This window comes from Silurus aristotelis (genome assembly GCF_946808225.1).
Source record: "Silurus aristotelis genome assembly, chromosome: 6".
NCBI classification, from domain to species: domain Eukaryota; kingdom Metazoa; phylum Chordata; class Actinopteri; order Siluriformes; family Siluridae; genus Silurus; species Silurus aristotelis.
The window spans coordinates 2,978,575-2,993,723 of NC_139579.1; the positions used below are offsets into that span (position 1 = coordinate 2,978,575).

The 15,149-nt window shown below is 38.1% G+C and overlaps 1 protein-coding gene across 1 annotated transcript in view; it reads left to right on the plus strand.

Annotated features, from left to right (window-relative positions):
- The window catches only part of tmem100a (transmembrane protein 100a), a 4,278-nt gene extending 392 nt beyond the window's left edge, over positions 1-3,886 (plus strand). Inside the window, exon 2 of the mRNA XM_083545422.1 lies at positions 1,574-3,886. Coding sequence (XP_083401548.1) covers positions 1,608-2,009 — 402 coding nt within the window. The 5' untranslated portion in view covers positions 1,574-1,607 and the 3' untranslated portion in view covers positions 2,010-3,886. The remainder of the gene's footprint in view (positions 1-1,573) is intronic.
- The last annotated feature ends 11,263 nt before the right edge of the window (positions 3,887-15,149 follow it).

Genomic DNA, 15,149 nt, shown 5'->3' on the forward strand with positions numbered 1-15,149 from the left:
GTGGTTTCAAGCTTGGTGCGGGGTGAGGAACAACAGAATGGACCAACTTGTCCATATCAACATATTATCAGGAAATAATCTAAACCTCAATCGACTTAATATAAAATCATTCTTCAAAAATATATAGTAATATTCAATTAAATATCACATACGCAACTATTAATATGCACTGCACTCGAGTGCCATGCATTCAGAATCAGAAAGAGCTTTATGGCCAAATATGTTTGCACTTGCAAGGAATTTGTTTTGGTGAAAGAAGAATTTAGTTGCAATGTTAAAATAAAAATAAATAAGTGGTATTGCACATGTTTTTCTCATTGCGCAATAGGGAGAGCATTTAACGGTGCATGTGGTTGCCTGGGTGAAGAAACTTTTCTTGTGCCAGATTGCCCTGGTGTTTGGGACAACAAAAGTTTAAAAAGTATATGACTTGGATGTGAGGCATCTAGACATATATTCTGAGCCCCTTTTCTAAATCTGGATGTATAAAGTTCTTGAAGGGTGAACAGGGGAGCACTAATGATTCTTTTATCCATCCAAACCGTCCCATGAACAGACCGTCCTATGTAGTCTTCTGATATCTGAAATTCAACCAGCGAAAGGACGAAGCAACATCTTCCACATTGTAAACTGTTTCACACTGTAAAACCATTTTCAGCTGGATGTGGAAAACTTTACTCCACTTTATGCCACCTGAGAAATAACTGCACACTGCAAATCCAACAACAATCAGAATCCATTACTAAACAGAAACGTGGTGAAATAAAAAGTTGTTGGGATTTATTGATAATGTACGTCATAGAAAAAATACCCATGATGCACTGCATATTATAGATTATAAATACAGTATGACTATATTACACTAATTTACTAAATATTTCTACAGATACATTTAAACATAAAAAACTGTAACACCAAGAGACCAGTGTATATACATTTTTATATAATCATCCCCATCATAATTATCATCATCCTCATTAGAATTATTAATATTTATATTCATAGCATTTTATTTCTTAGTGCGTTTCAGGATATAGATTCATCACAGAGCAGAAATTTCAAACATGCACAATCCAATTGAAATATAAATCACAGTCTGGTCAATTTTTTTTTCTTTGTAACTCGAAAAATGACATTATATAATAATTTAACATGAAAAAAACTGCCTTGAAAATATTCAAGTCTACAGTAATAAGTCTGGGAAGCATAGTGTTACAGGGTGAAACACTAAACTTATTTATCAGACCAAACCTGGTTAAAAAAACAAAGTTTGCTATGGTTTTTTCATTCAGGAATTACTTGGATTTGTGTTTAAGGTATTAATTTAGCAGCAATTAATTCTATGTTTGACTAGTGGATTTGTAAAGTTATTTTACATATGTTATGTGTAAAATATTATACTAAAAAAGACAACGATTTAGTATTACACAAGTCAGTTTTCATGTGCTTTGGCTACTGAATACTTCTTCACAGGGACTGAGATGCAGACACATGCATCAAGCTTACAGTTTGTAATGAGTTTCAATCAGTTTATTAAATATGAACTGGGTTTTTTTTGTTGTTGTTTTTGCAGCTGAAGGTGTAGCCTATTGAAAGTGAAAACTGCGATGCCCGGAAATAATCTGAAAGACACCATGACGGTCCCAGAGTGCTCTTCTCTTAAAGCCAACAACAATAACAAAAATGAACCACCACTATCAATGCCTATCCCTCTGGTGAACGACGGTCCTCTGACAGCAGCGACAGGGGGTACGGAGCTCTCGTGCTTCCGCTGTACCCTTCCCTTTGGAGTGGTGGTCCTGATTGCCGGCATCGTGGTCACTGCTGTCGCCTACAGTCTTAACTCTCATGGATCCACTATCTCGCACTTAGGCCTGGCGCTGCTGTCAGCCGGCGTGTCTCTGCTCGGTCTAAGCGCTGCCTGCTGGAAGCTCCGCAGTGAAAAGAAGAAGGAGGAGCGGAGACGGGAGAGCCAGGCTGCACTAGTCACCAACCAGAGGATCGTCTAATGATTGGTGGATGTTTTTCAAAATTCTTGGAATTTTAATAAAAGAGACTGCTGGTCAGAACAAAAAATTACTCTGCAGAAGCATCTTCAGACACTTTGAGCTTTCTGCTTGACATTTTCATAAAGACACTGACTAAAACCAAAAAACTCTGGATTGTAAACTTCTTTTCACTGGTGGTCTTTCCTCATGCCTTTAGATTATTCCATGTAACAGGAATGTATGGATAATCTGACCACAATAAATGAATTATTCAAATTACCAGAAACATCATCCTATGATGTCTACAAACCCAGACTCATAATCTTCAGGAGCATCTTTACCTCATTGATGTCTTAAGATTCATACTCCAAATTCAGATTCCCGATACTCAATAAATTCAGTGTTCTTGCTAAACCCAGTATCTTTCTAGTAGCAAAAAACACAATTTAAACCTGTGGATTTCAAATCTTTGAACAATCCACTAGTAGCCTTAAATTCATACAGTATCTACTATCTGAATAATGGTTCCTATTCAGGAATGGCGTCCTTTCACAAAGTCAGACATATCCAGAATAATTATCCCCATATGATTTTTTCAGTGTCTAGAATATCTTTTTACAATAATTATATGCTTAAAGCATCAGGAAACATACACTTGATTCTTATTGCAAGTGCAATTATTCCACAAAGAACCCTCAGAACACTTGGAACTCCTTAGACAAACATGTTGGATATGGACTCCTCCATAGTGGACTTTTCACCAATTTTCTTTGCTTCGTGTCTACCAAATACTTTGGAATTCGTTTCTTTAATGTGGTCAGATTTTTCACAGCAACAGCAGAATGTTTCTTTGAAGACTTCAAGCCAGAACGTCAGACTTAAAAATCACTGAAGAATTGACTTAGGATTTAAGGTCTCCAGGCTTTCCAGATACACAGCTTCTTATTGAGTTTTAAATGAACTTCCAGAAACCACTATACAGTTGGAGTTCAAACTCATTAGACATAATTATTTTGGATTTGGACTCTTAGGTTTTATGTTCTTGCTTGAGATTATTTGGCAGAAATCTTTTATTGGGGGTCAGACTCTCCAGGGTTCCAGAAACATCTTTTCCTGCTAACTGAAGTCTCTCCTGTGTGAAAATCCTTTTTTTTTTTGACACAGTGACTCTAAACCTTCACGGCATCAGGAATGTCTTCTCATTATGATCTCGTTGGATGCTCTGATGTTTTTTCTGATTCAGTGCCTATAGAAATGCCTGGGAAATTGCTGGACTTCAGACATGTTCTGGTTCAGATCAAAAGAGAAACGTGAGCACAAATGGTTTGCATTTATTTTTCATTTCCTGTACCAACTTTGCCTGGAATTTCTACACCACGGGTAAAAAAGCTGCCTTAGCAAGGGGAAACTGTGACTGCTTGAGGTGGAACCATGAATTCTGGACATTGCTGGATAATGGGATTTCACTTGGAACTCAACATCTTCATACTGGAACTTTTCGTATTTTGGACTTTTGTTAACAGAATTAGTGGAGATTAATAGGCTCATTGTTAACACTGTGGCCTGCATAGTGATCTATAACCAGACACAAAAGGCTCTCTTACTCATGACTGGAAAGTCCCACCTCACTTCACTTCGATTCAGAACTGCGTTTTATTTCTGTTTCCATGACGAGCATTAAAACATTTAAACAATAAGAAGAACAAAAACCAGCCGTGAAGGGTTTGAATCCAGAGCTTGAGGCTACTAGTCTTTGTAGTGTGATCAGTGTGTGAAGGGTTGCAGATGTGAACAAGGCATTTCTGGATATGCACAGCTGTTTCCAGATGTTCAAGAGTTGCAGGACGCTGACCTCAAAGGTCCCCTGTCGCAGACTTTTATTAAAGCGATTGACTGCGGTTCCTTTTGTGCTTTGAAGTGGACCTGCAGGATTTTTGGGAATTTTATTTCTTCCTTCCCGCTACTCTTCTCTCTCTTCTCAATTTCTTTCTTTCTTTCTTTCTCTCTCTCTCTCTCTCTCTCTCTCTCTCTCTCTCTCTCTCTCTCTCTCTCTCTCTCTCTCTCTCTCTCTCTCTCTCTTATATTCCAGATTGTTTGCATCCGTTCAGCTGGGCAGAGAACCAAACTACGGGCGTCAGGATTAAGACAAATAGCTGCACTACAATCCGAAAGAGAGGGAGAAACACATTAATTCAACTCCCCTTCATCCTCTCATTGTTTTTCATCTACGTTTATCCTCACCTTCACTTTCTCTCTCCTTTAGACTGGATTGCTTTCGCACTTTTTCCTCAGTAAAATGGCATGGTACTTATAAACATTATATTTTGATAGTATGTAAACTTCGGTCCGAGCGACTGAAGGACTTTATTTGCTGCATTTATTATTAAGACTCTATAACCGTGTCACATGAGGCACAAACTTCGTGCCCGTCAGAGCCGTAGTGACTTATAGGACATGACAATAACTAATGAGAATAGATATAACTATAAATAACTAAAGATAACTCTATATGATGCTCTATGATATCAGTATTGAATTTGAAACTGTCTAACTGCACTTTGCTGTATGGATATAAACAGTGTTTGATAGACGTGAGGTTCTTCTGAACCTCCAAACAGTGTTTATCAAGAATTTCTGAATCAATAAATAAATAAATAAAATGAACAACTCGATCACTCTGTTATTAATATATCACTAAAATAACTTGAATCAAGAAAATATATAACTATTTGCAGGAATTCTAGGAAAGATTCTAGGAAAATACAACTACACTTTAGATTGTGCTTGTGGAGATTTGTGCTCAAACACAAGGGCGTTACTAAAGTCATGTACTGATGTAAATGAAGTGAGGAGGTCTGGGGTGCAGTCAGCATTCACATTCATCCCAAAGGTGTTCAATAGATTTAGAGCTCTATAGCAGTCTACTGAAGATCTTCCACTCCAACTCAATGTGTCTTCTAGTTCTAGTTCTTCTCGTTCTAGAAAATTTCATGCCACTGCATCCAAAGACATCATATACAATTGGTTTCCCCTATTGTTGTAGTAAAAGTCTGAGTAAGAACCAATATGGTTGGAAAACTTCAAGTGTCCCAAGTGTCCTAATACTCTTTCTTTCAAATGAACTTCAATCCTGACATCATTTTTGTATAACGTTAGAAACGTAAAAGAAAAATAGATACATTGATAATGATGCACAATGCTTCTGATTATGATCTGTATAACTTTAGCTCCAGCTCTGGTAAGTTATTCAAGTAAAAAAAATTAGTCAATTAGACAGGGGTTTCGCATTGGACAGTGAACAGTTTAAATAACTCTGAAGTTCAGCTGTATTTTTAGCTCTCATGTGCGTCTCCCGGTGTCACCAGACACGACAACGCAACACGCTGCTTGCGTCAGAGAGACTTCGGATAGCTAACACCAGCCAATCCTCTCACCCCTCCACCCTACAGCCTTCCCTACCCCAGTCTGACCCCAGAGGATTGTAGGATGTGCATATTAGAGCCAGGTTCATACAGTTACACATAATACACTATATGGACTAAAGTTTGTGACATATGCTTCTTGAGCAGATTATTCCACATTAAGTCTCCATATTCTTTTAGATGAAACTCCACTCTTATGGAAAGATGTTCCACTAGATTTTGGAGTGTGGTTTTAGAGATTTCCGGTTATACAGCTACAAGGGTGTTAGTAAAGTCAGTTACTGATGTATGGTCAGGTGAGGAGGCCTGTGGTGCCTTCAGAGTTTACATTCATCCCAACGGTGTTCAATAGGGTTAGAGCTCTATTGCAGGCCAGTAAGGATCTTTCACTCCAACCCATGTTGCGCAGATCTTCATGGAGCTGGATTTGTGCACAGGGTATTTTCATGTTGGAGCAAGTTTGGGTTTCTTAGTTCAAAACATGTTCTGCTTCCACAACCAAATAAATCCTATACAGTTGTTTGACTTTGGATATAGGAGAATAGTTTGGGGATAAACCACATTTGGCTGGAAAAGAATCAACTATTTTCCAATAACAGCACCACAAGTATTTTATACATTTTAAAGCTAATTTCTAGTCTTGACTTGTTCTTTAGTTGTTGTTTGTGAGGGACCTGAAACTTGATACTGGTTTCTATAAACCATAAATTGAATGCAGATCCATCATGTCAACTTGAATAAACAGGATTTTGTGCAGTGATTTGGCCTTCAGCTGATTCCTCTAAAAGCTGATTGCACCCTGCTGCTTTTTACAGCGATGCAGTCCCACACCCACTGCTGCAAAGGGACGAGATGAACGTTCCACCAAAATCACTAAAAGTGATAAAAATCGAGGCCAAGAGGAAAAAGGATGAAGAAACAACAGAGTCTCCTGAAACCTCTGTCTCACTTTTTGAGAAATCTGATCGAATGTATCAAAATGTCATAAAAACCACACTGCATTGCACCACTAAGGAGCAGCAGGGGGTCGATGGTTCTGTTCTCTGTTTATGTGTATGTGTGAGGGTGGGGGTGGGGGTGCACATCTGGTTTGTGGATACATGTGTTGTAATGCTGTAATGTAACACAGGGTCAGAACAGCAAAAGGGAGATTTGGGGCCAAGATTTCAAAGGAAGCAAGAAACTGTAGTTAGAGTAAGATGGTTGTGAAGGAAGGAGACTGTTTCTGAGACAAATCTGGAGGAGATACAAACAGCTCAGGAGGTATAATGCAGAGAAAAAGACAGGGCAGAATCAGTGCGAGAGGATTTAAGCAATAGGGGACCAACTACCAATCTTTAGACAGCATTTTTAAAAGACAAAACTCAGTAAACACATTAATAATAAAGCAAACTATGTCAATCCAAAAGTCCAGAATACGAACGTAAAGCGTATAATTATGTGTTAAACATTTTTCTCCCATAGACCATTAAGGAAAAAGCTCAACATGCTTTTGATAAGTGTTTTTAAAAGATCAAACTGAAGAAACACATTAATAATAAAGCATACTATGTAGAGACAAGAACATGAGTCCAGAATATGAACGCTTAACATGTTCAACTATGCCACATTAAGCCGCCATTAAGTCACATTAAGCTTTTTCCTTAATGGTCTATGGGAGAAAATGCTTAACGCGTCAATAAACGTGTTACGTTCATATTCTGGATTCATCTGCGTGTCTGTACATACTATGTCTACTATACTTTATTAGGGTCTTTTAAAAACACTGTCGCATTTTTTAGTTCAAGCGTTTTAGACTGTCCTACCAATAGAGAGTTCAAAGCAATGTTTTGTAGTATATGAGGATAAGTATGAAGCAGTAAAACAGATCTGAAGACGTGAGACTAGTCTGAAGCAGGATCAAAGCAATAAACCAGGTCAGTGAGACAGGTTGACATTCCATTGGCATAATAAAGCGTCCTCTGGTTTGTTCACTAACACAGGGTTTCCTGTACTTTTTGAGAAGGTCCTCTTTAAAAACAATAAAAAGAACCACTGAAGGACCCTTTTTCCACACTCAGTGTCTATAAAATGAACACACTGTTCCAGGATCAGGACCAGCCACTGGTTTTTGCTGTGAATAAAGAAGAGACTGCAGAGTGAGTATGTGGAGACGCCCTGTAAAGGCATGCTATCTGGAGAGATTAGACAGAGGAACCTGATGCGTTGTGGGTGGACAACAGAGGAACCTGATCCGAGATTAGCTATCAGTCTCAGAGAATAATGAACAGAGTAATGAATAATTCATAAAAAAAAACACAAGTTCTGTGTCATGACTGAATTCTGACACCAGACAGCCTGAATGTAGTCCATCAAAATATCTTCATAACTTGAGACACATGAGACATAACATTGAATGGTTTTAATCAGTGATAACAACAGCTTAAATTGGTTTTCACTGTTTAATATCTATTTTAAATCTATATAAATCCTTCTCCTCTGCCTCACTGCTTTAATCCTGTCTTACTGCTATAGATCTGTATTATTTCTCTAGACAGGTTTCCCTGTTTCTGTCCTTTCTCACTGTATCATGTCTGTCAAAAAACTTCAGTCCTGTCTCATTGCATCTGAGCTGTGTCCATATTTCTGTCCTTTCTCACTCCTTCCGATCTGTCAAAAATGTCTCACTGCTTCAGACCTGTCTTACTGCTCTAGGTTTCAATGTTTCTGCCTTTTCTCACTGCTTCACATCTGTCAATATTTTTCAAATCTGTCTAATTGCTTCAGATCATCTAAATTCTTCAGACCTGTCTCACTGCTTCAGTCCTGTCTTACTGCTACATATCTGTCTTACTGCTAGACCATTTTATTGTTTCTGCCTTTTCTCACTGCTTCACATCTGTCAATATTTTTCAAATCTGTCTAATTGCTTCAGATCATCTAAATTCTTCTGACCTGCCTTAACTCTTCTGACATGTCTCACTGCTTTGAATCTGCCTTCCCGCTTCAGACCTGATAATATGAAGGTATCAGTGAGATTAAGTAAAAGAAAGATCTAGCAGGAGTTTGAAAGCTTTATCAGTTGTTGAACACGTTTTAAATCTTCAACAGCTGGCGTTTCACAAGCTGCAGTCAAACATCTACAGAGAATCCCAGACCTCCTACATTTATTCCTGTTTCTTTGCCTTTCTCTCTTTCTCTCTGGGTGTGTGAAAGTCATCTCTCAAGTATTATATTAAATTTCTCTGCTTGCGTTTCCTTTCCTTTTCTGGTCCATGTGTATGTGTGCATATGGGGTCAGGGAGAGGTCAGCATGGTCACCATGAGGTGCACAGGGAGGTTTTTTTCCTTCCTGAGAGCCGCTGTGTGTTTGTGTTTGGCCTGTCGCTCTTCTTCTGGGTGTGGGAACGAGACTCCTCCCTGAGCTCCATACTTCCTTTAGTCAAGGACCCACACACACACACACACACACACACATCCATACAGAACAGCAGGCAAAAAGGACCAGCCAAACACACCACTAAATCAATCACATGAAACATGTCAGACGCTCATGTGTCCACCTTATCCCACAGCACTATTGAGTTCTGGTTTGGGATTGGTCAGAAGGTGAAACTTTGGAACGCTAACAGTAACTCTGCTTCATCACACCATATTGCATGTTCCATTAAGTTCTGTGTGGCCAAGAACCATAAGGCAAAACAATGTTCTGTTTAAATATAGGCACTTTTCCCCCCAAAACCCATTTCATACAATTGTGTCCATAGTTCTTACTGCATTACTGCTAATTAAAATCGGTATATATTACAGACACACAACCAAACCTGTGTTAGTATACGTGCACAATTCCACGAAGCCAGAAATAAGTTATTTTCCCTAAATATTAAATATAATTGGTACGTTCCAACCTTACAAAAGGAAATGGTGTCAAGGAAGTACAATTTCTTCTTTTTGTGAAAATTCTATATTTGTATAGAGTATTAGCGTATATGAAAGGACCCAACATAAGACCATGTTACATGCAGTTTTTTTTAATGCAAAGCTTCCAAAATCTATAAAGTACTTTAGTGCAAAACCTTGCACCAAGACATTTTTATGCATGGCTAAGTTTTTAGCATAGATGAAAGAAAAGCCGCCGTGAAGTAGTGACTTCCTTTTACATCATCGCTCTGAGCTCTAGGACTTCCCTTTTCCTGTCCAAAAGCCTCTCTAATTATTTCGATTATCTGTCCTTAGAGAACCGAGCAAACAGCTGAGCACAAGCAAAGAGTGCAATATAGAAATAAATGGAGATAACTCGTTAATGAAATGAGGGCAGGAGATAAAACTGGGTAAAAATAAAGAACACAGGAATTAAATAATCCATCATAAATGGAAGACTTTCTGTTAAACCACAAGAAACAACCGTGAGCACTGTGGAAAGCTGAGAGAACCCGAACCATCAATGCACACCAAGGTATTGTTGGCTGGAGGCTGGTGTGAAGTCCTTAATTACAGCCCAAAGTGGGCTTTTAAACAGTTTCCACCAATGCAAAGCTGGCATTGAGCTGCAGCTATTGTACACGTGGCTCACATAATTATTTAACAAAAAAGCAGGCAAAAAAAAAAAAGAAAAGACGATGTTTAACGTTATCAATCCCTGACACATCCAGACCCGCCTTCTCTCGCTAATGGAAGCTAGCAGCAGACAAAACCAATCTGTTCATTTGGTTTATGACATGCCTTCACAAAAAGTTTACATTTTCTTCGATTCACAGATTAAAAAATTATATGTTCCATGAAAAGAACAGGTCCGAGAAGCTGAGCCATCACCTGGTTGGACGTGATGGACTAAATGATGCACTGAAGCATGATGGACAAGAAGAAAGTCTCAGAAAATAGTGTTTAGTGGCTGGTATTCAAACAGCCCAACCTCATGCTCAAGGGTTCAACAAGGGTCATTGTGTGAACCTAAAATGTGAACCTACTGGCAATCTGCACTCTAATCAGGTATGGCCCACTGTGTAGTTGTTGTATGGTATAGTATATAATAATACCACTACAATGCCACTCTCGCCTTGCAGTTTTATCGTTTCCTTCCTGGAATTTGTCATTGTTCTAATATGAAACGCACTGTCACTCAGGCTCGCTGAACACGTCTGCATCAGATTAGAGCGGAAATCACAGAATCCTTCTGGTGTGTGTGTTTGGTGTGTGTTTTCAATTAGATTAGACTGAAGTTTCTTTTGGGTTTTTTTCCTGCAAATGCCGTACATATGATGTCAAGCTCTTCCTGTGACAGTTTCCTCTCACTCCATGTGATCAGTCCTCTGAGGGGCAGAAAATAAAATGATAAATTAATGAATGAATAAATCGAAGTCATCGAATGCACTGGCCAAAGATTACTTTTTACTGGACGACATTCAAGGTTGTGTCCCTGTTGCGTTCTGGGTTTTCTTCGGATGAAACCACGTTTTTTACGACATGTGCCTGTTTTTGTTCGCTCAAAGTTAAGGGATACAAACTCAAGATGTGACTGTACTGCTCTGTTTTTATGTCCAGTGTGTGTTTTGTTTAAGTGGGTGTGTGTGTGTATGTGCTCTTTTACATTTGGTTTTGGTAAAGTATAAAGGGCCTGATGAGGAAAATATAACAAACCCCTAGGACCCAGCCAGTTCTGGGTTTAATTAGGAACATGTGTGTGTGTGTATGTGTGTGTGTGTGTGTGTGTGTGTGTGTGTGTGTGTGTGTGTGTGTGTGTGTGTGTGTGTGTGCTCTAAAGTATTGGGTGAGGAAGAATGTGAGTGGGAAAACAAACAGCTCTGTAGAGTGGCAGAGGTAAGAGTTGTGAGAAATCTTAAATTGCCTACTCTGTCAGTCAATATGGCTGATTTGTTGAAATTGTTTGAGGGGGAAAAAACCCCCCCACAAAAATCCATTGTTCCTAGCAGAGACGTTTTTTTGCCAACACCCAGTATGCTCGGTAGGTTACACAATGGAATAGGCAGGAGAAATTACAGGCAATTTCACAAACACACACACACACACACAAACACACACACACACACACACAATAGCTCAAGATGATCAAAAGTCCAGCTCAATAGAAACCAAAACCGCACTGACGCACAAACTGCACAAACACGCACATGCTCACACACAGGCGTGTATAATGTGTTTTTATAAGACACCCATGATTTTTTTTTATCGTGATTGTCTATACAGTTCATCTTGAATAACACCATGTTTTGATACATTTACAATTAATACCATGATGGTTATATCCCTGAAACGGACATTTTTTTTCTAATTTCTAGCATTTTCTCCAATACCCTGCAAAAACTCCTCTGTCCTGAAGAAGTTACAGCTTAACATCTGACTGGTCCAAAGCACCAACATCATGTACACATATTCACACCTTGAGGTAATTTATATTAGCTATTTCACCTACTGGTGTGCTTGGAGCAGAGTGAAAGTAAGTAAAGAACCTGGAATAAGCCTACACAGATATTGGGAGAACATGCAAAGTTCACAGTAACCCAAGCACAGGATCCACCCGGGTACCCTGGAGCTGTGAGGTTCCTCAAAAGGAAGAGGAAACCAGTATTCATTTGTCAGGATAGTATAGCTTGTGTGTCTTTGTGCAGGAAGGGCAGTGCCTTCAGACTGTGTGTGGGAATCCAGAACTACATCAATGGGCTACATAGACTGTGAGTTGGCAGAACATGAGACAGGCAGTAATATATATATATGGGAAATGTCAGGACACACACACACACACACACACACACACACACACACACACACACACACACACACACAAAGAGAAAGAGAAAAGGCAACCAGGCAGCTCTTTTTCGAACTAACAGGATTGATGATGTGGCAGCTGCACAATAAAAATGCTCCAGTTTACACCCTGTTAGGTCCGAGCTCAACACATCCCCCACACTGAAGCAATAACTCAGGGTTATGAAAGGAGTGTTCTGCTACAGAAGATTTATGTGCTGTGTTTGATTCAAGCTCCATCAGGTACATGCGATTTATAGTTAACTGTTATTGGGTAAATTATGTGCGAATTATGAAGTATTGAATCTATTAATAAGAGACCGCTCTCAAGATTTTGGCTCCCAAATGGCTCACTTTTGACTCACAGAGTCCAGCAAAAGGGATATAAGGTTTCAAAGAGCTAACTCAAATAGAGAATTCAAAGAGACAAATAAAAGCCCACTTTCAAATAACCAACTCAAAGAGATTCGCCCAGATTTAGATTTAGAGAGTTAACTTAAATAGCTGACTCCAAAATCAGACTCAAATGGACTCAAACAGCAGACTCAGACACCAAACAAAAATAGTTTCAAACAGCTCTCAGAGACTCAAAAAGCCTACTCCGATACCAGACTTAAATCACAGGCTCAAAGACTAGACTTAGAAAATCAGACAGCTGATTGAGAGAGCAGACTCAAAGAGACTCAAACAGCTGACTCAAACGGACCTAAAAAAAAATGAATCAGAGACCACACTCAAATTGACTTAAACATCTGCCTCAGATACCGGACTCAAAGCTCGGACTCAAACACCTGAAACTTAATAGCAGACTCAAAGAGCTGACTCAGAAACCAAATTCAAAGAGACAAACAGCTGACTCAGAGACCAGACTCAAATAGACAAACAGCTGACGCATTTGTGGATGAAAATATCCAGCCTAAACCCGGTGGTAGTCTTATCCAGAGGATTTGTATTTTTGTATGGAGTTAAGGGCCTTGCCCAGGGGCCCAGCTGTGGCAAATTTGTGTAGCTGGGATTTAAACTCAGATCCGAAGTCCAATGGATTAACCATTAAGCTACCAACTCGTATCTCAAAGAATTACATTGGTAACAAAACAAATATACCATTTTCTGTTTGTTTGTCTGTGCTGCATCATCGGGTAGTAAAACTAACTCTAACTCTAAATATGTTAGAAGAATTCGATCGACCAGGGTCTGACACTGGCTCTCAGCAGATGTTGTTTTTGTTTCAAGCACTCATAAACCGGAGCTAAGGGGAAAGAAGAAGAGCTGATGCCCCTTGGCGTCTTACAGAAACCAAATACAGTGTGAAAGAGATGAACCCCTGTGTGTTTATGTTTCAGGAGGAGGTCTGGGGTTCAACACACACACACACACACACACACACACACACACACACACACACACACACACACACACACACACACACACACACACACACACACACACACACACTATCCATCTATCCATCCACTAGAAATATCATGCCACCAATACAAGGCAAATAATATCCAGTAGAAACCGATTGGCTTTTCCATTATAACCATTAATAACTCTAGGAGTATTTGGTATATAGTACTTCTGAAAGAGCAGATACAAATGAGTGTGAATGCTATACCTGCATTAGTCTGAGTTTTTGAAGGAATTGTTTAGGGAGTAAAAAAATCTAATATACCTGGTTCATTTATATATATATATATTTGTTTGTTGGTTAGTTTATGACTTAATTACACTTACAACAGAAACATATATAAGATATGTAATGGTTTTAATAAATATATTGGTAATTATATTGCTTTGAATGGACTGCTCCATGTGGGTAATATGCAGGGGTGCAATAAACATCTTTAAGGGGGGTATGCAAGACAGAAGTTTGTGCCCCCATATATATATATATATATATATATATATATATATATATATATATATATATATATATATATATATATATATATATATATATATGTATGTATGTTATATTAATATTAATAAAGTTAATATAGTTTAATTTTATTTACAGGGAATTAATTTGATTTCACCAGTGTTATTATTTAAAATGTGTGTATGTACGATAAAGAAATAAAAAACTAATTGGAAAAATTTTAATTGATGATTGTTGGGCCCCCTAGCGTTCTCTTGGGCCCATATGCCTGGCATACTCTGCACCCCCCCTAACGGCGCCCCTGGTAATATGTTACCTTTTATTAGTGGCATATTTTGTCTCTTGGACAACAACAAGGGCCAATAGAACACTTGTAGATCACATATTGGTATCTTCTAGAAGCCATTAGGGACATTTCACAAGTTTCTATGCTTGTTTCATTAGTGATATTCACAAACACACCGCCTAATGGAGACCATTCAGTAATTGTTTTTATGAATAAAAATATGGTATTTGCAGTGCTAATTACATTTTATATAGGCAGTGTTAATTTCATTTCTGTGATGATTTCTATTATTTATATATTTTTTTTGTTTGTTTGTTTCAGGGACCTATTTAGAGAGTCAGACAAAACAATAGAAAAAATGGGAACTGAAATTTAATCGAAGTGAAATGAATACTGTGGGTATTAATATAAGCAACTATTAAAAAATTACCTTTATTTAGTTTCTTTGTAGAAAGCATCACTGCCCTCTTTTGTCAAACAATGTTACCACAGTTATTATCATTACCGAAAAACTATTTTTAAAATTAAAATTAAAACGTAAAATATAGTTCATGGCAATAAGTAATTTTTGTAAAAATAAATAAATAAACACATGAATAAATAATAAAACATTTATAGTGCTTTAACAAAGGGAACAATGTTTTATTGGTCCTTAATGGTGTCCACTAGACACAATATATACCACTAATAAAAGACAACCAATTATTTACAGGGACCATTTCATTAAAGCCAATAAGTATCTCATTATATCAATTAAAACCATTACTTATTCTATTGTTTTCTCTTGTAAGATTAATTAAGTCACAAATAAATAAATAAAATTATTT